At 44.7% G+C, this 24,755-nt stretch overlaps 1 protein-coding gene and 1 long non-coding RNA gene across 7 annotated transcripts in view; one reads left to right on the top strand and one right to left on the bottom strand.

Moving 5' to 3' along the window:
• Nucleotides 1–24,755, top strand: part of LOC147012571 (BMP/retinoic acid-inducible neural-specific protein 3-like) — a 260,934-nt gene that overhangs the window by 167,698 nt on the left and 68,481 nt on the right. For all 6 annotated transcript variants that reach the window (XM_085853564.1, XM_085853567.1, XM_085853562.1 and 3 more), the window contains one exon: nucleotides 10,430–10,666. In XM_085853564.1, coding sequence (XP_085709690.1) covers nucleotides 10,430–10,666 — 237 coding nt within the window. The remainder of the gene's footprint in view (nucleotides 1–10,429; nucleotides 10,667–24,755) is intronic.
• LOC147012573 (uncharacterized) lies at nucleotides 1,705–15,252 on the bottom strand. The gene is made up of 3 exons (XR_015050996.1): nucleotides 14,895–15,252; nucleotides 10,496–10,620; nucleotides 1,705–1,889 (listed from the first exon to the last, which is right to left on the bottom strand). It is a non-coding gene; the product is annotated as an uncharacterized LOC147012573 (long non-coding RNA).

Genomic DNA, 24,755 nt, shown 5'->3' with positions numbered 1-24,755 from the left:
AATAACTTGAACTTTCTCATAATACATGGACATTATCAATAACTTGAACTTGCTCCTGATACATTGACATTATCAATAACTTGAACGTTGTCATAATACATGGACATTATCAATAACTTGAACTTGCTCCTGATACATTGACATTATCAATAACTTGAACTTTCTCATAATACATGGACATTATCAATAACTCGAACTTGCTCCTGATACATGGACATTATCAATAACTCGAACTTGCTCCTGATACATGGACATTATCAATAACTCGAACTTGCTCCTGATACATGGACATTATCAATAACTTGAACAATATTTCGACATCGAAAAATTATTTTCATATTCTCTGCAATCAAAAGTCCACACTAAACATGAACTGCCTTTGTACTTTGGACTTCGGGCCAATTCCCATTTTGATTGAGATTTATCACAATACATCTTCTAGTACCGCATTGTTATTGTTCATTTAACTGATAATTTTAATTGACAATGAGTACTGTAAATTACAGATTTCATTGCGTTTCTTCTTTTTTTTTTTTAATTGGCTCTGTCCATAATGTTTTTTTTAACATACAGATAAGAATACCACGTATCCTCTTTTTAATACACGTGTACAGGTAGTGAAAAATAAAAAAATGGAATCACCAATGTAAAGTCACTTAATAGGGCATTGGGCCACCACGTGCAGCCAGTACGGTCTGTATCCGCCGTGGTATAGAGTCCACCAGTGTCTGGAATTCTGCATGAGGGATGCAGCACCATTCTTCCACGACAACGTCAATCAACTCGCATCTGTTTGAAGGAGGTGGAAAACGCTGTCTCATGCATAGTTCCAGAACCGCTCAATTGGGTTTAGATCTGGTGACTGAGAAGGCCATGACGTATGGATAACATCAGTGTCATGCTCATCAAATCATTTGGCAACCACACATGCTCTGTGGATGGGGGCATTGGAGGGTCTCCTCTTGTAGCCATGCTCGCCATAATTATAGGCTACTAGGCCTGTGCAGCATTTTTATACATGACCCAAATCATGCTGGGATGTTATTTGCTTAATTAATACATGGGCTGCACTTGTGTGGAAGCCATTGCTTTGTGCTCCTCAATTACCCAGGTGTTTCCATGTTTTTTTGTCCACTACCTCAATGTACAACTGGCAGAGTACCCACCCCGAGGTGAGTTGAGGTGCGCATTACTTGCTGAAAAAAGTATGGTCTTTGTTTTGCAAGAAGAGTCAAAATGCTTGCGTTGTGTGCCCTGAAAAGGTTCTCGATGGTCCAAAGGTCTAAAGTTTACGTTCCAATATTGTTAGTGTTGAAGGGGTCGAAAGTGTTCAATCTCTCAAGCATGTAAAAAGGGTCTAAAAATATTAAATTGGCTAAATGGTCAAGGGTCCAATCTGTCTAAAATCTGTCTGAAGGTGGGTGTAAGGGGTCTAAATGGTGTTATGGTGAAAGAGGTCTAAATGGACTTCAGGGGTGTAAAAACCTAAAGGTTCTCGGGGTCTATAAGGGTATAAAAGGTCTAAAAGGGTGAAGGTATCTAAAGGCGTCGATAGTGTTCAAAGGCTCTTAAAGGTAAAAGGGGTCTTAAGGATCTTTGGGGTCTGAATAATCTTTGGGTCTTGAAGGTCATAGGGGTCTTGAGGGTCTTAGGGGTCTTCAAGGTTCTAAAGGGTCAAGGAGTCTTCGAGGTCTTAAAGGGTGTTTGGAGTCCAGTATTTTGGGGGTCTTCAAGGGTCTTCAAGAGTCTAGGGGTCTTCAAGATATTAAAGGGTATTAAGGGTCTAAAGGGTCTTTGTGGTCTTGAAGGGTTTGGGGGTTTTAAGCCATGTGGGGTCTTAGGGTTATAAACGGTGATACGCGCGGCCTCCGTGCCTCAGAACGAGTGCCCTGCAAATATACGAAGGGTCACACGGTAGACAATTAAAACGATCACTTTAAACTTTTCAGTCAATTGACAACCAACCAGGTGACAACCAGAGACATACAACAAAAGGAACTTTAAAATACAATTGATTAAAACCCACTGTTAAAATGCACAAATAACAATCCAATAATAATTCAATCACATTTCAATCAATAATTCATCAGTCACTGTAAAATTCCGCACAGGAAACAGTCAATTTCCCACTTTTAAAAGTCACAGTCAATGCTTTTAAAAACTTACTCTAACTTACACACATATTTCAATGCAGTTTCAAATACTTCAACAACTTTTCAAAAGGCAAATTTCCACCCTGTGACAAAGGCAACTTTACATGCACGTTTTCGTACACCCCCATTATAGGATTCATGCCGTGAATCAAAGCTTGAATCTTGCAGTGTCTGCACGTGCAATTGAACCTTTTGCCATGTCGAAACAAGCGTGAAAATGAGCCTTGCCGTGTAGAAACTAACATGCAGTTGAATTTTGCGGTGTGGAAGCAACTATGCAAATGAACGGTCAACCTGGTGTATGTGGAGTGGATGAGCACCGTGGGAATTATAATGCAGTACGGAATTCTCAACGCAACTCCAGCTGAACCATGAGAAGGAATGGGGGAGGAGGGACGACCTTGGTGTGTGCTGCCCAGAGAAGCTGTCGGCATGGGTTCTCAACAGAGAGTTGTTTCACACCCCAAGTACTGTGTTGGTTCTTCATGAGCACAACTAATTTGCCAGCAGGAGTGGATCCGAACACCAGCAAGCTGCACTGGATCAACAATCAGGTCTGTGGTCACCGTGTGCCCAAAGGTGCAAGGCTCACGATACCGTCGCAGCCTGTCTCCACTGTGCACAACACTCCGCCACCCCAAGGCTCCGTATGCTGCTGGAGCTGGATCTCTGTTTCACCTCCAAGACCTCCTCCATGCTGCTTCTGCCATACTCTCATCGCTTCACCTTTTATGGCTTCCACGCAAGGTCAATCCTGAGAGAAGACGTACTGTCTGAATCCAAAGATTGACCAGGTCAGGTATGGGAGCATGTGCCAGAACAGCACATCGCTGCGTCCACTTTCCGCCGGTACTCCAGGGGCCTCCGTCTGGCCATCCCCCAAGCAGATGCCAGGCCCATCCCCATCTCCTTGAGATGATGGTCAACCTGTTGCAACCATGAGGCACGTGGTCGACCCACTGGCCTCCTCCACTCATGAGACTCCCTCACTGAGAGAATCTGGTGAGCAGGATCAGAGTCAGGAAAACGAGCCACATATCCATACAGCCGCAACTGACGCTCACGGACTATGCAGGTAACAAATCTCATCCGAGTGTCTCTCAGCAACCGCTCGTTGGACACAAAATCCGACCAGCGACAGCCAAGGATTCTCCAAAGAGACCTGGTACCAAAGGAATTAAGTCTCCGTCTCAGATCCTTGGTCAGAGTCCAAGTCTCGCACCCATAGAGCAAGACTGGAAGTACCAAGGACCTGAAGACTCGGGCTTTCGTCCTCCCGCACAGGTACCGGCAGCGCCACACCCCATGATCCAGTGAATCCATGACTCCCCAGGCCCGACCCAGACGTCTATTGACCTCTGACTCGCAGCCAGCAGAGACATGAATATCACTGCCAAGGTAAGTGAATCTCTCCACGACCTCAACATCCTCACCACAAACAGAAACAGACAGGACAGCAGCATCCAAGATGTCACCGAAAGCCTAGATCTTAGTTTTGACCCAAGAAACCCGTAATCCCAGCGGCTCTGACTCCTCATTCAGCACCTCGAGGGTCCCCAAAAGGATGTCTAAAGTCTCCGCAAAGATGACTGCATCATCTGCAAAGTCAAGGTCCGAGATCTTGACATTCCCAAATGACGCACCGCAACTTGATCTCTCCGGCATCCTCCCTAGAATCCAGTCCATACAAGTGCTGAAAAGTGTGGGGGCAAGTACACATCCCTGACGAACTCCAGTAACAACTGGAAATAAGTCAGAGATGGTACCACCACACTTCACAGCACTCTCAGTACCAGAGTAGAGTTCAGACATCAGATCGATCAGTTTTGGTGGCACCCCACGAAGATCAAGAATCCTCCAGAGGACATCCCGATTCACTGAATCGAACGCTTTACAGAGATCAACATAGGCTGCAAGCAGCCCCTGCCGAAACTCTCGTCTGCGTTCGGTGAGGACACGAAGTGCAAGGATACGGTCAATCGTTGACCTCTTTGGTGTAAAGCCTGACTGCTCTGGATGCTGGTGCTCAAGCAGATGGTGGCGAACCCTATCGAGAATTATCCTAGCAAAGACCTTGCCCGGCACTGAGAGCAGCGTCACCCCTCGGTAGTTGTTGCAGTCTTGGCGATCACCCTTCCCTTTCCAGAGAGGGACAACAAGGCCCCTCTTCCAGTCAGTTGGGATGATGCCTGTGTTCCAGGCAGAGCACAAAACTGCATGCAACGACACAAGTGCAGCATTTCCACCAGCCTTGAGAAGTTCGGCATGGATGCCACAGATCCCTGGAGCTTTGCCCCGTTTCAACTGGTTCACCGCAGCCCGTGTTTCCACAAGCGTAGGTGGACCACAGTTGATTCGAGGGTCAGCAACAGGGATTGTAACACCCTTGACGTCCAACTCGACAGTTGGGGGATCAGCCTGGTACAACCGCTCAAAGTAACCGGCCCAGCGGGCCTTCACTTCAGACTCCTCTGTCAAGAGCCTACCACTCTCTGCTCGAACTGTAGTGCTCCGAGGGATGGGCTTGGATGAATGCAATGCGCGAATTCCCCTGTAAGCGGGACGAGAATCACCTGTCCACAGGTGATGCTCTACCCCCTCACAGATTCCTCGCACATAGGCCTCCTTGTCCACCCTCAGTGCACGTACAGTTTTACGCCTCAGCTCCCTGAACAGCTCAGCTCTGCCATTCAGCCTGGCCCTGCGACTCTGGTCAATGGTATCCAGTGTCCCTTGAGAGACAAAATTCTTCTTTGCCCTGCTGTGAGCTCCAAGGCATCCACCGGCAACATCAAGGACGGTGGTCTTGAAGGCGCTCCACAACTCTTCAGGACCCCCCAAAGCACCCAGACCCCCCAAGTGTCCACTCAGCCTGTTCGCAAACTCCTCAGCTACTCTCTCATCCCTGAGCTTGGCAACATCCAGCCTCGGCTGGGATGGTACCATTCTCCAGGATTTAAGGTGCAGCTTTAGAGTTGCTACAACAAGCCTGTGGTCAGTATTGAGGAACTGAGCACTCCGGTCGACCCTGCAGTTCTGGATCATCCTCCAACGACCGTCAATGAGGACATGGTCAATCTCCTTTGCCACACCGCCAGCGTTGGAATACCAAGTCCAGCGATGAGCTTGTGGGCGCTGAAACCATGAACCAGCCACCCTAAGTCCATGACTTCTTGCAAAGTCAAGGAACTTAGTGCCATTCTGGTTCATAGTTCCTGACCCATGGGGACCAACACACACCTCATAACCGTCCCTATCAGTTCCAGTCGATGCATTGAAATCCCCCAAGACTAGAAGTGTATCTCGTCTGGGGCACTGATCAACCACAGACTCGAGTGTGGCGTAGAATGCATCCTTCATGGTGAGATCACTCGCCTCAGTCGGAGCATAAACAGAGACCAGGGAAATGACACCTAAGGAGTGACGAATCCTTAATCTCATAATACGCTCGTTGACCGGTGTTACCTCAATTATCATTGGGGTCAGCTTATTGGACACAGCTACAGCAACTCCTTGGGTATGGTAACCATCAGAGCGACCAGACCAATAGTAGGTGTAACCACCCACCATCATCTCGCCGCAATCCGGTCTCCGAACCTCAGAGAGAGCTGCAATCCCGATGTCCAAACGCTTGAGCTCAGATGATAACAGAGACAGGTGATCATCTTCTCTTAGGGAAAGGACATTCCAGGCACCCACCCGAAGGGACCGCCTCAGGTTAACCTAAGGAGACCGCCGTCTGGTGGACGACACCTCAGCACCACTCCGACACACTCTCCCGCAATCTGACCCAGGGATGTTACCCCGTGGTTTCCCTCCTATCAAAGATTGGGGGTCCCGAAGGCTTTGCCCCAATCCCGTCATCCGGTTAGCTGCCCTGCGAAGGGAAGCTGCACAGGAGGTACTCCCACGGAGTGGGTTTTCAGATTTTTTTGCGTTTTTGCGTTTTGCGGAATGAAGGGTTTTACGGTGGCCGGAGTGCAAATCCTGCCACCAACCTCCTAATAAGAAGTGACCCAACTGCAGGAGGACGTCCGCAGACACTGTTGGGCACTAGATATGGATGGCCGTTGGCTCACAAGGAGCTCCTCTGCCCTTTGACAGGTTTTGTTTTTAATCCTGCTGGGTGTCCATATCCAAACACCCTCCTCACCAGAAAACCTGGTGGGGGAGACGGTTTAGTCGCCGACAACCCGACCATGGAACAGGTTAGTACAGGTTTACATGGTACCTGTAGCAGGTCACAGATCGAACCTGACCTGACAGAGATTGACCAAAGCTTGACCATTGGTTCAGAGCATTGTTTTCCATAACAAATATTTCACCTTGTTGATTTCACATTCAGGTAGCAGGGTAGCTCTTATGTTGATCAAACCGTACAGCCTCAACAAAAACCATCCTCATTGTTCAGTTTGCAATCCATCTCGATGTCATGATGCCAATAATGCAATTTGTTGTCTGTACATGTAACCTTTTCTCCCAATACATCTCATTTATTTAATTAACTGTAACTCGAGTTGCCTTTCTCAAAAAACTTAACATTTCCCCTTATATAGGATTTACTAATCCGTAACAATGGTCTTAAGGGTCGTAGTGTTCTATAGGGTCTTTTGAGTCCCCAGAGACTTTTTCTTTTCTTTCAGAGGTTCTGAAGTGAAGGCCCGCTGGGCCGGTTACTTTGAGCGGTTGTACCAGGCTGATCCCCCAGCTGTCGAGTTGGACGTCAAGGGTGTTACAATCCCTGTTGCTGACCCTCGAATCAACTGTGGTCCACCATCGCTTGTGGAAACACGGGCTGCGGTGAACCAGTTGAAACGGGGCAAAGCTCCAGGGATCTGTGGCATCCATGCTGAACTTCTCAAGGCTGGTGGAAATGCTGCACTCACGTCGTTGCATGCAGTTTTGTGCTCTGCCTGGAACACAGGCATCATCCCAACTGACTGGAAGAGGGGCCTTGTTGTCCCTCTCTGGAAAGGGAAGGGTGATCGCCAAGACTGCAACAACTACCGAGGGGTGACGCTGCTCTCAGTGCCGGGCAAGGTCTTTGCTCGGATAATTCTTGATAGGGTTCGCCACCATCTGCTTGAGCACCAGCGTCCAGAGCAGTCAGGCTTTACACCAAAGAGGTCAACGATTGACCGTATCCTTGCTCTTCGTGTCCTCACTGAACGCAGACGAGAGTTTCGGCAGGGGCTGCTTGCAGCCTATGTTGATCTCTGTAAAGCGTTCGATTCAGTGAATAGGGATGTCCTCTGGAGGATTCTTGGTCTTCGTGGGGTGCCACCGAAACTGATCGATCTGATGTCTGAACTCTACTCTGGTACTGAGAGTGCTGTGAAGTGTGGTGGTACCGCCTCTGACTTATTTCCAGTTGTTACTGGAGTTCGTCAGGGATGTGTACTTGCCCCCACACTTTTCAGCACTTGTATGGACTGGATTTTTGGGAGGATGTCGGAGAGATCAAGTTGCGGTGCATCGTTTGGCAATGTCAAGATCTCGGACCTTGATTTTGCAGATGATGCAGTCATCTTTGCGGAGACTTTAGACATCCTCTTGGGGGCCCTCGAGGTGCTGAATGAGGAGTCGGAGCCGTTGGGATTACGGATTTCTTGGGTCAAAACAAAGATCCAGGCTTTCGGTGACATCTTGGATGCTGCTGTCCTGTCTGTGTCTGTTTGTGGTGAGGATGTTGAGGTCGTGGATAGATTCACTTACCTTGGCAGTGATATTCATGTCTCCGCAGGTTGTGAGCCGGAGGTCAATAGACGTCTGGGTCGGGCCTGGGGAGTCATGGATTCACTGGATCATGGGGTGTGGCGCTGCCGGTACCTGTGCGGGAGGACGAAAGTCCGAGTCTTCAGGTCCTTGGTACTTCCAGTCTTGCTCTATGGGTGCGAGACTTGGACTTTGACCAAGGATCTGAGACGGAGACTTAATTCCTTTGGTACCAGGTCTCTTCGGAGAATCCTTGGCTATCGCTGGTCGGATTTTGTGTCCAACGAGCGGTTGCTGAGAGAGACTCGGATGAGATTTGTTACCTGCATAGTCCGTGAGCGTCAGCTGCGGCTGTATGGACATGTGGCTCGCTTTCCTGACGCTGATCCTGCTCACCAGATTCTCTCAGCGAGGGAGTCTCATGAGTGGAGGAGGCCAGTGGGCCGACCACGTGCCTCATGGTTGCAGCAGGTTGACCATCATCTCAAGGAGATGGGAATGGGCCTGGCATCTGCCTGGGGGATGGCCAGACGGAGGCCCCTGGAGTACCGGCGGAAAGTGGACGCAGCGACGCGCTGTTCTGGCACATGCTCCCATACCTGACCTGACCTGAGACTTTTGGGTCACCTTGGTCTTTTGACTCTGGGATTTTGGGGCATCTGGGTCTTTTGGCTCTCCGGGTCTTTTGGGGTGGAGGTTAGAAAGATGTGGATGTAGAACTTGTGATGGCTGTTGGATCATTGGGAGCACGACAAAGTTGTATTGTACCAATTTCCCAGACTTTGGTGGTGGTGCCATTTGCGGCCTTTTTCATGAACCAGGAACCACCGCGAACCGATAACATTATCCCCCTTGTCTCCATTATAACAATGACAAAATACTCATGGATTTTTCCCCCCACACTTACAGATTTTACCCTAACATTCGCCGATTTTTCATGGGTCAGGAAATCCCCAGAACCTACCACCCCTATGTCCCATTGAAGCAATGCCCCGACATTTGCGGTTTCAACATTCGCGGGGTTTTCCTGGAGCGTATCCCCCCCACCCCCCCCCCCCCCGGTGAATGTCGGAGGAGTCCTGGTATATATTCAAATATGACTCAAAACTTGACTGGACTGCTCAATGGAAAACAGACTGCAAACCGATCTATGATGATTGCTCATCGTAGATGAAAATGAGCTCCGGGCCAATCATGTGATCACATGAATCCAATGTCACAATTTTTCAAAAACATTGAAGCATTCGTGTTTGATATCGATCCCAAGCTTGCTTGCACTAAGAAAGCATCTTACCAACAGCTCATTGAGCTTGCATTGGAGTAATAGTCTAGGGAATGTTCAGTTAGCACAGTTTTGGACCTGCAGGAAAGGCTTCATAGCATCCAAGGAGTATTTTGAGATCAGGTTCAAATTTCCATGCTGCTACTGTACCTAACTGATGATGGAGTGATTCAGAATGACAATCCAGCTCTCTATCAGGTCAGTCTGGTGCAGGAATAATTTGAGGAATTTGATGGATTTCATGTTCGTCTTTCATAGCATCAGTGAAAGGTGTGACAAAGTGGCAAAGACCTGCAAAGGCCTGAAAGCAAATTTTGTGCAAATGCTCTCAGCTGGCACGATTCGAGGAACAGTTCCAGTGTCACCGAGAGTTGCTTACCATCTCGTGAATCCAATGTCACATCATATTGCTGCTGCCATTTAGGTCAGAGGTGGTTTCTGGTCATCTTAGGGCTTTAAATTATTGCAGAAATAAAAACCTCAGAGGGTGGGTACATTCTGTTATTTTGGCCAGTGACTAACTATAATGTACTTCTTTGCTTGTGTGGTTTGCATATCATTGTAACCATTTGAGTTTTGCAAATGAATGTTTTTTTTTTGAAAATGTAATCCCACCTGAAAACAGTAATTTCAGCCTGAAACTTTCAGAATGCAACCTGTTATTTGATGCTGAAAAAAAGAAAACATCAAAAGGCAATTGCATAGTGTCAAAGACAACAAAATATTTAAACCTTGCCATTTGAAATAGCTGTTCTTGTAGAGCGAATAAACATCATCATGCTGCAGAATAACCTTTTTATTTTATATTCTTCACAGCATCCACTCCCTCCCTCTCAACTTCTTCGTGCCTCTCGAAGCATCATCATCTATCTCTCTCTCTCTCTCTCTCTCTCTCTTTCTCTTTCTCTTTCTCTTTCTCTTTCTCTTTCTCTTTCTCTTTCTCTTTCTCTTTCTCTTTCTCTTTCTCTTTCTCTTTCTCTTTCTCTTTCTCTTTCTCTTTCTCTTTCTCTTTCTCTTTCTCTCTCTCTCTCTCTCTCTCTCTCTCTCTCTCTCTCTCTCTCTCTCTCTCTCTCTCTCTCTCTCTCTCTCTCTCTCTCTCTCTCTCTCTCTCTCTCTCTCTCTCATTTGCATTTCCATCGGTGTTATCAGGATCATCGTCCTTCAATCCCACATTAATATCATATTTTCAGCCTCTTTTCTTGTTCTCTGTATATTTTCTATTATTTCTGGCTTGTCTCTCTGCTTTTGAACTTTTCATCCTACTTCCACCTTGCCTCAGGCCTCCAAGCTATCCTGCCAGAGTATGTCCGTGAGCCGTTTGTGCGAGCAGCCTTGTCATACTTACTGTGCGGTGCACGGGGTTGGTTTGAGTGCCATTCATCTGTCTGCACATGCCACTGCTTGCCAGCGTACCAAGAGTGCAACTGCCCGAAGGAAGATGTGCGCACCACGCAAGCAACCATACTCCATCTGCAGCAGAAGTGGGACGGGGCACAAAGGGTCTTTGAAGCATCAGGTATTGCCTACAAAATTGATTTCGCTGCCCAAAAGTGTTGAGAGCATTTTCGAACATAAAATCTCTCGGGTTTGATAAAACAGCAGTGATAAGACTTATGATGCGGCAAATATATCTGAGATTTAAAGCCGAAAATGATTTTCTTTTTATACTTGAAACAGTATATCACAATGGTATGATTTGAAAGAGCATTAATTATCTGCACACTCTGATCGATATAATTCCTGCAGCATTTTCTAAAAATGTATTTATAAGAACAATCTAAAAAAAAAAAAAAAGTAAATACCTCCGCCACCAAAGGTGGATGGAGGTTATGTTTTCACCTCTGTCTGTTTGTTTGTTTGGCTGCAAGCAGGCTATCTCAAAGAGATAGCACGGATTCAGATGAAATTTGGTGGACAGATTTGGTGTGCAACACGGAAGAAATGATTCGGTTTTGGTGAATATCCCGATCCAGATACTGGAATTTTAAAAATGATTCTTCAACTTTGAGTGATCAGGCTAAAATGAGATATAACAGGTATCTCAAAAAGTTGTGTATGGATTCAGACAATATTTGGTGGACATGTTGGATGTGTGACAGGGACAAATTGTTTCGATTTTGGCGACGATGCGGATACGGATATGAGAATTTAAAAAAAAAAAATTGAAGTTATTCTTCACCATTGAGGGATGGGGCCAAAAACGATACAGAGCACAATATTTCAAAAATGTCATGGACGGATCCAGACGAAATTTGGTAGATTAGTTGGTTACGTGATGAGAACAAGCCAATTTGATTTTTGTTCAGGTATCCAGATCTGGCCTATCAGTGGGATACAAAATGTAAACTGTTCAGCCTGGCAAAGGTATGTGCTCTCCAGAGTGCCAATTCCAGTTATAATTGTTTTGTATAATTAGTTTATTATGGTCGAAAAAGTAATTTACAATTTAAAATCTTAAAATAATAGGTTCTGGCTGTGATGATTTTAGGGATGTGGAGAATGTTTTGCAAATTTTAAAGATATTTTATGTGGTTGAGCAAAAGATGGCTCAGATTGAGTGTATAATCACCTATACTCTCTCTCTCTCTCTCTCTCTCTCTCTCTCTCTCTCTCTCTCTCTCTCTCTCTCTCTCTCTCTCTCTCTCTCTCTCTCTCTCTCTCTCTCTTTCTCTTTCTCTTTCTCTTTCTCTTTCTCTTTCTCTTTCTCTTTCTCTTTCTCTTTCTCTTTCTCTTTCTCTTTCTCTTTCTCTTTCTCTCTCTCTCTCTCTCTCTCTCTCTCTCTCTCTCTCTCTCTCTCTCTCTCTCTCTCTCTCTCTCTCTCTCTCTCTCTCTCTCTCTTTCTCTTTCTCTCGTGTCTGGGTTGAATTTTTGACCCAACTATAAACTGTCATCCTGGTGCTTCACAGACAGAACTTGTTTCAAAGAGTACGTCATCCTTTGGAGGGGATATTAATCTGGATGCGTTGTCTGCTGGCATTTCTTGTGGATGCCAAAGGTTTCGCAGTACCTCAGTAAAACAAGTCAACCAGTGTGTGCTAGTACCCTGGCAAAATTGCAAATTATTGTCCAATGAGTAAATACCACCCATCGCTTCGCTGACGGGAAGAGTAAGGGGGGGGGGAGAGAGAGAGAGAGAGAGAGAGAGAGAGAGAGAGAGAGAGAGAGAGAGAGAGAGAGAGAGAGAGAGAGAGAGACAGAGACAGAGACAGAGACAGAGACAGAGACAGACAGAGACAGAGAGACAGAGACAAAGGGAGATGAAAGAGTGAGGTAGTGGAGGGAGAAAGGGAGATGAGGTAGGTGGAGCAAGGAGGGAGGGGGAGTGAGAAGGGGTGGGGGAATGGAAGGCAGCATGAGGTGAGAGGAAGGGAAGACAGACATGCGGTGGAGTGTTAATTAAAATTAGTGGTCTCATCAAAATGATTATACATAGAATGCCTTCCAGATACGTGTGGAGATAATCAGAAACTCCCGTCCAGACATAAACACCGCCCAGACACGGAAACAAAATAATGTCTGAAATCCATTTTCTACCAGTCATACTATAAATATCGCCGGGAGACAAACAGCACCAAGACATGTCCAGAGATAAACACAGTCTGGAGACAAACACCGCCCAGACACGTCCGTAGCCAAGAAGTCCGGAGACAAACACTGTCTGGATATGTCCGGAGACAACCTCCCGTCTGGACATATACGCCGCCCAGACAAATCCGAAGACAAACACCATCCGGACAAAACCACCGTCCGGATATGTCCAGAGACAGGGACGGGGACAGGGAGAGAGAGAGGAAGGGGAAGAGACAGAGAGAGAGGGGTGTGGGAGGAGGATGCTGCACTGTATTAGGAGGCGTAGAGTGAGGAAGAGATAGAGAGAGAGAGAGAGAGAGAGAGAGAGAGAGAGAGAGAGAGAGAGAGAGAGAGAGAGAGAGAGAGAGAGAGAGAGAGAGAGAGAGAGAGAGAGAGAGATAGATATATATATATATATATATATATATATATATATATATATATATATGTATATATATATATAGTGGTTGGGGAGTTAGCAGGGGGAATATGTTATGCTTTACGAACAACACACACACCACACTCACACCTGCACATAAACACAAACACACAAATACAAACACACGCACAATATATATATATATATATATATATATATATATATATATATATATATATATATATATATATATATATATATATATATATATATATATATATATATATATATATATATATATATATATATATATATATATATATATATATATATATACAGTATGTATATATTGCTTGGCCGACATTGGCAATTTTTCAGAAATAGGCAGATTGCAGTCTGTGTGATTACTGACTACAGTACGTACTGTAATCAACCAAAAAACCTTGAGTATCTTTCACTCTTGTTTTGGGGGAATTCCATTGAACAAATTAAGAAACAATGTTGCATTATAGATATTTCAAAGAGATGTTCTGCCAATCTTTGTGTGATGGGTGGAAAAAAAATTGCCTCTGTAATTTAGAAAACACGTCAATACACCAAAAGGCTCGGAAATCAGATCCTATCAAATGTATTTTGCTTTGAAACTCACAAAGATTGATTTTTTGTCCACATTGTCAAGGCTTGTACAAGAGCTAACACACAATGCACAACAAAGGGGGGGGGGTAGGAGACGAGAGGGGCAGGAGAGGGAAGAACAAAGCACTGGGGGACAGAGACATTCGGAGATCTTTGGAAGAGAGAGGGATGGGACAGGAAACACGGGTTATACAATATGGACACCACAGGGGCTTTCAGGACCTTACACAGCAGAGAACCTTCAGGAAGGAAAGCAGGGAATGTGAAGGAGGTGGGTTTGGGGTTGATTAAGGGGAGTAGAAAAGATCGAGGTTTTGGATGGGGGAAGATAAGAGGTGGTGGTAAACAGCTGTTTTGAAGACTTGGAGGGAAGAATGGAATTGAAGAGAGTATGGGAGTTTATCTCAAAGGCGGGAAAAAATAGGAATGAAAGAGTGAAGGTGAGCAGTTATTTGTGATTTTGGTAGTTTTACCAGAAGGGGGTTGCTGCCGGACCTTGAGCGCCCTGTGGAAATATGGGGAGGACATATCGCAGACCGAGCAGGGGGGGCAATGGTGGAGAGGAGACGGTAGAAGACAGAAAGACCACCGAGACCTGCCTGCAGTGAGAGAGTGAGAGCCACAAAGACTCAGCCTCACCACGGGAGATTCCAAAAGATAAACATATAACCTTTGTAAAGTACACCCAGTTTATCATATACCTCTCTCTCCCTCTCCCTCTCCCTCTCCCTCATATGAGTTAGCTCTCATACAAGCCTCGACAACGTGTACAAAAAAAACCAACTCTACCTTGTAGCGACTGCCAACTGTACATCCCGATCGGGACACAAACTGCACCGCTACCAACTGTAGGGCACTCGGCAAGTGGCTTATGCACTCAAGCAAGCACTCCAATCAAACGGTTGATAAGGAACGGTTGACTTGGCAAGCGAGGAGAAACCTGATTGGTAATGGGAAAAAAATTAAACCACCGATTTCTTCACGTTTTCAGATTTCACTCCAGATTTCAAGTTATTTGGTCCACGTGATCCGAAACGCCAAACTTGAATTAGATTTCTCTTATTTACTTAAATTAGTCCGTGAGAGTAGATCATAGAAAATTGCATTAGAAATGCATGAAATTGCTCCAAGCTCCTAATTTGAAAACTATAGCACTTACAAAAGTGATGTATACAGCGATTCATAGGTATGTAGATCAGGTATTCGATGGTATCACTGAGGAAAGGGAAAAATGAAACATTTTGAGCGCTTTATCATTAATAATCCATTGTGGCCTGTTCCAACTCAAGGCATTGTTGAGAAGACAAATAAAAATGTTCAATTAAGTGAGGTAACCGAGGAAACCTTAAGACCCCAAAGAGCGAGGTGGCCGAGGATGTGCCTGATAAAGGATGTAATTAAATAAGGCCATTATTTATCTTCAAAAGGGGTGTTTTAGTTAATCCAAACACCCAATTTTCAGTCTTGCAGTTCCTTGGAGTTCCCTCACTATGCATGCAAAGTTTCAGGCTGTTAGGTTTCATGGTTTTGGAGTTATGGAGTTGACATAGTTTGGTCAGGCCAGATGAGATCTGTGACTTGCTGCAGGCACCATTTAAACCTGTATTAACCTGTTTCATGGTCGGGTCGTCGGTGATGAAATCGTTCCCCCTCCAGGCTTACTGGTGAGGATGGTGTATGGATATGGACACCCAGCGAGATTAAAAACAAAACCTGTCAAAGGGCGGAGGAGCTCCTTGTGAGCCAACGGCCATCCATATCTAGTGCCCAACTGTGTCTGTGGACATCCTCCTGCAGTTGGGTTACTGTTTTTTAGGAGGCTAGTGGCAGGATTTGCACTCTGACCACCATAAAACATTTCATTCCGCAAAACCCACAAATGCAAAGAAAACTGAAAACCCACTCTGTGTGAGTACCTCCTGTGCTGCTGCCCTTCGCAGGACAGCTCACCGTATGACGGGATCGGATCAAAGCCTTTGGGACCCCCATTCCTTGATGATAGGAGGAAAAACATGGGGTAAACTTAGTGGGTCAGATTGTGGTGGTGTGTGGCGGAGTGGTGCTGAGGTGTCATCCATTAGACGGAAGTCTCCTTTGGTTAACCTGAAGCGGTCCCTTTGGGTGGGTGCCTGGAATGTCCTATCCCAAAGGGGAATTCCCCTTCCAGGGGAATTTGTGCATTGCGTTTCTCCAAGCCTGTCCCTCATTGTACTGCAGTTAGAGCAGAGGGCGGTGGGCTCTTAACAGAGAAGTCCGAAGTGAAGTCCCGCTGGGCCGTTTACTTTTATCGGCTGTACCAGGCTGATCCACCAGCTGCTGAGTTGGATGTCAGGCGAGTTACTATCCTGATTGCTGACCCTCCAATCAATTGTGATCCACCTGACTGGAAGAGGGGCCTTGTTGCCCCTCTCTGGAAAGCGAAGGGTGATTGCCAGGTTAGGTATGGGGGCATGTGGCAGAGCAGCACGTCGCTTCTTCCACTTTCTGCTGGTACTTCAGGGGCCTCCGTCTGGCTGTCCCCCAGGCAAATGCCTGGCCCATCTCCATCTCCTTGAAATGCTGATCAACCTTCTGCAACCATGAGGAGTTTGGTCGGTCCATTGGCCACCTCCACTCACGAGACTACCTTGCTGAGAGAAAAGGTGAGCAGGATCAGCGTCAGGAAATTGATCCACATGTTCATACAGCCACAGCTGATGCTTACGGACTATGCAGGTAACAAATCTCATTTGAGTCTCTCTCAGTAACCACTCTTTAGACACCATGTCCAGCCAATGGTAGCCCAGGATTCTTCGAAGAGACCTGGTACGAAAGGAATAAAGTCTCTTTCTCAGATCCCTGGTCAGAGCCCAAGTCTCACATCCGAAGAGCAAGACTGGGAGCATCAGGTCAGTCATTTTTGCTGATGTCATAGGTAGCGGTTTCATTATGACATCATAATTGCATACGTCAAACACTTCATCCGATCAGTATGAAAAATTTTGAGGGTCATCGAGGGATAAATTGTACGGGCGAATTGATGACGTCATCAGTCACGTGGTTCAGCAGCCATCTTGTTTTTAACATGAAATCCTTCAAAAAATTTCCTCTCCGAAATGGCTGAACAGATCGAGGTGAAACTTTACAGGGATGATCGCCTACCCATGAAGAACAAAACGTTCTCCAACTATGATGTCATAGGTCACATTGATTGGCAGCTATGAGTTTTGTTGAAGAATAAACTTTTAAAAACTCCTTCTCCAGAATGGCTTGACAGATTGAGTAGAAACTTCACCCACATGTTCCCAAAGCCTTGGGATGCCAGGGTGTTCACAAATAATTAATGTCACATGGTTTGGCAGCCATATTAGATTGAACAAAAATCTTTAAAAAAAAAAAAAAAATCTTGAACCGCTTCATCAATCGATGTGAACCTTCAAAATGATAATCTTGTAGTCCTGGGGAATGTATGTTTTAAATTTCAACCTGATTGGACGCATGGTCTGGCAGCCAGAATTATTTAATATTTTGGAATCTCAGTTCAGGGATTTAAATCAAACTTGGTGCAAGTATGTGTAATGACGTAATAATGTGGGCAGAGGCATATGTGACGACGGTGCGACGTCGAAGAGTGCCCTTCCAGTTTATTCCTTCTTCAGCCCAACTCAGTTTATTTGTATTTGTCATGATTCTTATTTTTTTTGCAAATACTGCATGTAGATTACTACATTGATTAATGCATTAATACATTGACTTAACTTAATCACATTTTATTTTATTTGTTCAATGTCTGAGTTTCTGGAAATGGGTTTTAAACACGAGTGCATTGTTTAATCCCCCTACAATCCATCATTGTTCATTGGCTTGTACGTGAGGCCGTTATCTGTTCTTGCTGTTCACTCTATGGTGCATGGTTATGAGAGATTAAACATGCAGTTACTTTTACTCTCGAGCAATGAGAAATAAAACAATAATATTTGGTCATGCCACATTATGAGTGTAAACCACAAACCAGAATTAAAAATAGTCAATCTCAGCGATAGAGTTGAACAGAGATCCACTCCACCAAGCAAAGTTTACGGCAAACAAATAAAAGTTTCACAAATTTCTGCTTAGCTGCACCATACCTTTAAAATATGCCCGAGCTCCTTAAAAAGTGAACACTTTGTAATCATATCATCGATTTGCGCCATTCCATGAAGTCGATGATCCGTTAAATGTATTTTCACGATAAATTATTTTAATGAGAATTATGCTGCTGACGTCAACTGTATCTCAGTACACTGCAAATTTTAACATCTCAAAAGAAAATCCATGGCAAACACTGTACATGTTGCAATGTGAAATCACACTTGTTTAAAATTGTATCTGTTACTGGAAGAATGGAGTGAAATGATTAATGATGCAATCAATTCAAATGTGTTGTGCAGCCACTGTGTGAAAAATGAGTATATTTTAGTGCAGCTCCTGAGACATAATGCCAGCAGGATTTTAATTTGTTAATTTACTTAATCTGACCTTTCCATGCTCAAAACAAGATTCCCAAGACTGCATGGATTTAGGCCTCATCCTCTGATGTATACCCTCTTTAGATTCACATATGTTTGGGGCATGTGTTGAAGTGACTTGGCGATGGTTCATCTAATGACTTGTGCAACTTCGAACATGCAGTGGTGATTATGTTTTTAACACGGTGTCGAGCTTGTCAGTGACATTGGTGGATAGCTAATTGTTGTTTTTTGTTGTTGTTGCAGTTTATCATCAAAAGTAAAAACAATCATGCTTTATGGCTTATAAACGAGGCATTGCTCGTGTCATATCGAGCATTCAATGGAGTTCAAATGCTTGATGTTTTGAGCGATATTTTGCTTCCTTGTATGCAGATGCTCATTTTTGTGAGCTCCCACACCCACCCCCACCCCCACACCCCCCCATCCTCCCTCTTTTCTCATTCCATTTTACCTCCAGGAGAATGTTCGGGTCTTATTTGCAATTGTATAGATGTCGTGCTATTTATGTACTGCTTGTATATGATGCTATAATCCAGTTATGTTTCATCGCAAATGGAAATTTTAACACAATGGGGATTCATGTGTGTAATTCATATCCCATTGTAAAGATACTTCTTTTTTCTCTACTAGAGCGAGACCCATGAAAGAGCAAGGTTACATTTGCATTGAGGTCGTGGGGTAACAATGGGGCACAACCAGCAAGGGAATAAACAAACAGGAATGGAAGAGAGAAACAGAGAGGGGGGGGAGGAAACACTGAACTAGAGGAAACAATACGAGAGTTGTATTAGAAAAGGTTAATAGGGGTAATAAAGATAATGAGTGAAGATGGAGGATGACTCAAGGTGCAGTGCCTGCTTGATGTCCTGGAAGGAATACTGGGAAAAAACAGTCTCGGGAAGGCGGTTTTATAAAAAGGAAAAATGAGGAACAAATGAGTTGAGGTGTGCATTCAGCCTAGATTTTAGATTCAGCCTAGAACCAGCAGAGGGTTACTGGAAGGATGCATGCATGCATGCATCCTGGAGTTGCCAGGGAAAGCAGGGGAGGGATTTGGAGGACTGCTAGAGAGTAGAGGGAGCAATGTTGGAGAATAGGAAGTAGAAAACAGAAAGACCATCAAACTGCTTGCAATATGAGGGCAACATATACCTCGTGCTTTGGCCTCATCATTGGAGATTCTAAAAACTTTTAGAGCTTTAGGTTCAACAGAATCCTGGAGAGACATTTGTGAGTTGGAGTGCCATTCCAGAGTTGACATCAGTACTCCATTGAGCTACGCACACAGGCCTTGTAGACTGTGATTAGTTCTGATTTTCCAAGTAAAGACAATTGGATCGACGGAGGATGCCCAGTCTGCGGCTAGCTTTGAAGGCCAGCTTGAAAGCTGTTAGGGTTCAAATCCTAGCTCTTTTGCACATAATTTCTAATCACCAAACTCAACAGCAGTCAAATGTGATCAACAAAACAAACAAGAAGGGGGAAAAAAATAAAATCTAAAGTGCAGGATGTAGAAAGATAGATGAAGTTAAGTCAACTTTGCATTTTGAAAGCCATTTGCGACACACCCAAACACAGTGGTTCAAGTTACAAAGTCTGCTTCGTCATGTTTCATAAAACCCAGAAATGTGTAAGAAGAAGAATTTTTATCCATAAGATTCCAACTTCAAGTCCAATAAAACAAAGAATTTGATCCTGCATTTTTGTTTTCAAGTGAATCCTCAGAAGAAGGCAAAGGCTCCTTGTCATGAAGAATTTCCTCCTCAAAAAAAAGGGAAGGGAATAGGAGTCATCTGCATTGAGTGAACGAGCACTACATGTTCATCAGATGGAGCAGGCAAATGATTATCCACACCCCTAATCTGTTTGATACTCGACACACCATGTCGAGGCTCATGTGAGAGCTGACGTGTTGTTAATGTTGTGAACAAGCCAGCTGGGTGTTTCTTCAACAACAATTCATTAATGACATGCCATTTCTTCTCAACCGACCTCAACTTCCTAAAGATGAGAATCGAAATCCCGAACGCTGCTGCCTTTCAGCTAGCTGCGTTTGAACCGACAACCCTTGAGGTATCAAGCCACTCTCTTCACCAATAAGACACCACCAGGAGCCACTGAATGCAATAAAACAATGTAATCAAGATAAATCCATGTAATAATGTCAACGTGAAAAATAATATTCATTGCAAATGTAAGTAATAATATTTGTTTAAAAAAACCAGAAACTGAATAGGAAACTAATGAAACAAGGCAAATGATAAGGAGGAAGGAGAGAGAGGGAGAGAGAGAGAAAAAAAAAAACAATGAAAATATAAATGAGAAAACTCGACTACTGTGCTTTGAGAGTGGGGTGGCCTTGCAAACAGGTGTTTTAGTGCGAGGAAGGCTGTGCTGCCCTGTCCTGAGCAATGAAGAAGAGTGAAGTATGGAAAAAACATTTATGATCTCGAGATGACTTTTTTTTTTTGTCTCTGAACTTGAGAATGTGTTAGCAGATAGCCTTATATGTTGGGAGCAAAGCACCATGAAGCATTGATGGTTCTTATCTGTGTTCAGGAGCTTGCCGACACTCACGTAACAACCTTCTGAAGACGGAAAGAGCCTCTCACTTTAATAAATAAGGTTCTAACAGCAGAGTAAATTGTACGGTATTATAGCAAATCTTTAAACACGATTGCGATGCAATGTACGCTAACTGGTAAAACCAGTGCTAAAGGCATTTTTTATTACTCACATACAGAAGCAGCATAATTGTGCGTGTGTCGAGGGAAATCTCGAATGGCCATTATCGAACTCTCACCTGAAAAAGGCAGTGTCCTGTAAGAATTCGAAAAACTTAAATCAACAACCAGCTTCAAGCAGACGCTTGAGATAAGGTAGAAAGGAGTTCAGTCTTTGTTGTTCCACTTCCTAAACATTCAAGTGAATCCTAAAGTGTAAACATTGTGCACATTTACATTCAAGAAACCGGAGCGTGAGAAACAAGGGAAAGCCAAATCCCGAGTTATGAGCATGGTAATTCACAACGCACACACCATGCTGCGCACACATAAAACTTCATGGTGAGAGGTGTGGGTTCATATGCAGAATGGTTACAAAGGAATAAAAAATTTCCAAACCCATTACAAAGTCCCTCAGCGTGAGAAAAAAGGACATTGGGGGCATTTAAACGGCGGCATTATTCAGAAGAAAAGTTTGAAAGGAGGATCATTTGATTATTGGCAGGAGAATGTGATCAGTTGACAGGTGAACAAAGTGAACCAAATGCGGAAGTATAAAGTTCACACAATTTTTTTATTTTATTTTTTTCTTGACCTTTGTGAATTATGTACTACGTACGAGTGCACGTGCAGATGCTTGGATTTTATTTCCCAACAAAATATCATGTAAATCCAAACTCCTGTACTGCTCTGCTAACACGGTGCTGCATCGTAGTGTACACTCCTTTTAGAAGCAAATTTTCTTTCCCATCTGTTGGTACTCACTAATTACCTCCGCCTCCGAAGGTGAAGGAGGTTATGTTTTCACCCCTTTCTCTCTGCTTGTCTGTTTGTCTGTTTGTCTGTGTGCAGGATATCTCAAAAAGTTGTCTACAAATCCGGATGAAATTTTGTGGACAGGTTGGGTGTGTGACAAGGAAGAATTGATTCCATTTTCGTGAAGATCTGAATCCGAATCCGAATCCGGATCTGATAATTTTTTTCGTCATTCTTCACCATTGAGAGATCAGGCAAAACTAATAGAGAGCACGATATCTGAAAAAAAATGTAGACGGATTCAGATGAAACTTGGTGGATAGATTGGGTGTGTGGAAAGGACGAATTGATTCGATTTTGGTGAAGATCTGAATCTGGATCTGGATACGAGAATTATTTAATTATTAAAGTGATTCTTCACCATTGAGAGATAGGGCCCAAAATGATATAGTACTGTATAGCATGATATGTCAAATATATATTGAACCCAACATGTTCCCGTGGATCAGGCATTATGTGGCGGAGGTATGCGCTCCACCGAGTGCCCTTCTAATTGTCATTGTTAAAGGTCCCATGGTACTTAATGAAATGATTAACACACTGTGTGTCAGTACCCTTTCCAAATACCTGTGTCCTGCTCTGAGGTCATTGTCATCACAGTCTCTTTGTTCCATCAAAACGTTGTGAGTGATGCAAATGCAAAGTTATTTAAATCAAATCACAACGAGGTCGAGCGCCTTCCTCATGGAGAGGTGCTCACTCTTCATCGTGCTAATGAAATACCAACATATGCAGCTATGTGTGCACAGCACCAGCTGTATATCAATGCAAACACCACTGTTCCTGTATCCACTTGCAGGGTGCAGTGGTGGCTTTTCTGGCAACACACTGATCGTCATTCATTCAGTGTGACACAGTTATATTCAAGATTTTCCCCACGATTTCAAAAAAAACAATCGTGAGGGGACCGGTGGGCTGAGAATTTAACTATTGGAGATGAGAGCGTTGTGGTAATGATCTTAATTACCTGGAGGAAGAATAATATTAACCCTCCTAATGTACTTTATTTCAAGTGTCTCGACAATCTGCTTTGCCCTTTCAGTATTTTCAATACGTTTGACTGTGAACCAACACCGACCTGTGTCCCATGTTTCAGCTTTATTAATGTGCCTTGACTTAAAAAATTTTTAAAGAACACTGAAATTTGCGTTGACTTGACATGGGAGTTAATTATATTCTAAGGCCAGAAGACTTAACAGCCTAGTTTTTATCTCCACACCATGTATGAGGGTGTGTTGAAAAGTAATGCCTCCCATCGTTTTTCTCCAAAACAGGAAAAGATATTAGAATGAAACAAAGACAGATACTAACATCAATCTTTATTCTACCGAAGTGCACATTTATTCTTCAGCATAATCACCACTGCAGCCCACACATTTGTGCCAACATTCAAGTAGTTTTATGATGCTATCACGATGTAACGGTGCATCCTGCTGACTTATCCAGCACTTCACAGCGGCCTTGACATCATCGCCAGAATAAAAATGTTCTCCATGAATGTGTTCCTAAATTTGCGGAAGAGATGAAAATCTGACGCAGACAAGTTGGGGCTGGTGATCCTTTGAGGTGGTCCTCCATTAACCTCTTACTCTCAGGATTGTAATGGTGCACCACCTCTCATCTCCGGTAATCTCATGTCCAGTCAGTCATCCCAACTCTCAACTCCAGTCGGTCACCCCAACACTCATCGCCAGTCGGTCATCCCAACTCTCAACTCGAGTCGGTCATCCCAACTCTCATGTCCAGTCAGTCATCCCAACTCTCATCTCCAGTCGATCATCCTCACTCTCATCTCCAGTCGGTCATCCTAACTCTCATCTCCAGTCGGCCATCCCAACTCTCATCTCCAGTCGGTCACCCCAACTCTCAACACCAGTCGGTCACCCCAACTCTCATCTCCAGTCAGTCATCCCAACTCTCATCTCCAGTCAGTCATCCTAACCCTCATCTCCAGTCGGTCATCCTAACTCTCATCTCCAGTCGGTCATCCCAACTCTCAACTCCAGTCGGTCACCCCAACTCTCATCTCCAGTCGGTCACCCAAACTCTCATCTCCAGTCCGTCATCCTAATTCTTATCTCCAGTCGGTCATCCCAACTCTCATCTCCAGTCGGTCATCCCAACTCTCATCTCCAGTCGGTCATCCCAACTCTCATCTCCAGTCGGTCATCCCAACTCTCATCTCCAGTCGCTCACCCCAACTCTCATCTCCAGTCAGTCACCCAAACTCTCATCTCCAGTCGGTCATCCTAACTCTCATCTCCAGTCGGTCATCCCAACTCTCAACTCCAGTCGGTCAACCCAAATCTCATCTCCAGTCGGTCATCCCAACTCTCATCAGCAGTCAGTCATCCCATCTCCAGTCAGTCATCCCAACTCTCATCTCCAGTCCATCATCCCAACCCTCATCTCCAGTCAGTCATCCTAACTCTCATCTCCAGTCGGTCATCCCAACTCTCATCTCCAGTCGGTCATCCCAACTCTCATCTCCAGTCGGTCATCCCAACTCTTATCTCCAGTCGGTCATCCCAACTCTCATCTCCAGTCGCTCACCCCAAATCTCATCTCCAGTCAGTCACCCAAACTTTCATCTCCAGTCGGTCATCCTAACTCTCATCTCCAGTCGGTCATCCCAACACTCAACTCCAGTCGGTCAACCCAACTCTCTTCTCCAGTCGGTCATCCTAACTCTCATCTCCAGTCGGTCATCCCAACTCTCATCTCCAGTCGGTCATCCCAACTCTCATCTCCAGTCAGTCATCCCAACTCTCATCTCCAGTCGGTCATCCCAACTCTCATCTCCAGTCGGTCATCCCAACTCTCATCTCCAGTCGGTCATCCCAACTCTCATCTCCAGTCGGTCATCCCAACTCTCATCTCCAGTCGGTCATCCCAACTCTCATCTCCAGTCGGTCATCCCAACTCTCATCTCCAGTCGGTCATCCCAACTCTCATCTCCAGTCGCTCACCCCAACTCTCATCTCCAGTCAG

The sequence above is a fragment of the Eptatretus burgeri genome, chromosome 14 (assembly GCF_056783735.1).
Source record: "Eptatretus burgeri isolate ZD-2024b chromosome 14, Ebu_testis_v1, whole genome shotgun sequence".
In the NCBI taxonomy this organism is placed as follows: domain Eukaryota; kingdom Metazoa; phylum Chordata; class Myxini; order Myxiniformes; family Myxinidae; genus Eptatretus; species Eptatretus burgeri.
Note: the sequence above shows the minus strand (reverse complement) of the source record. Positions and strands in the feature narration are given on the sequence as shown.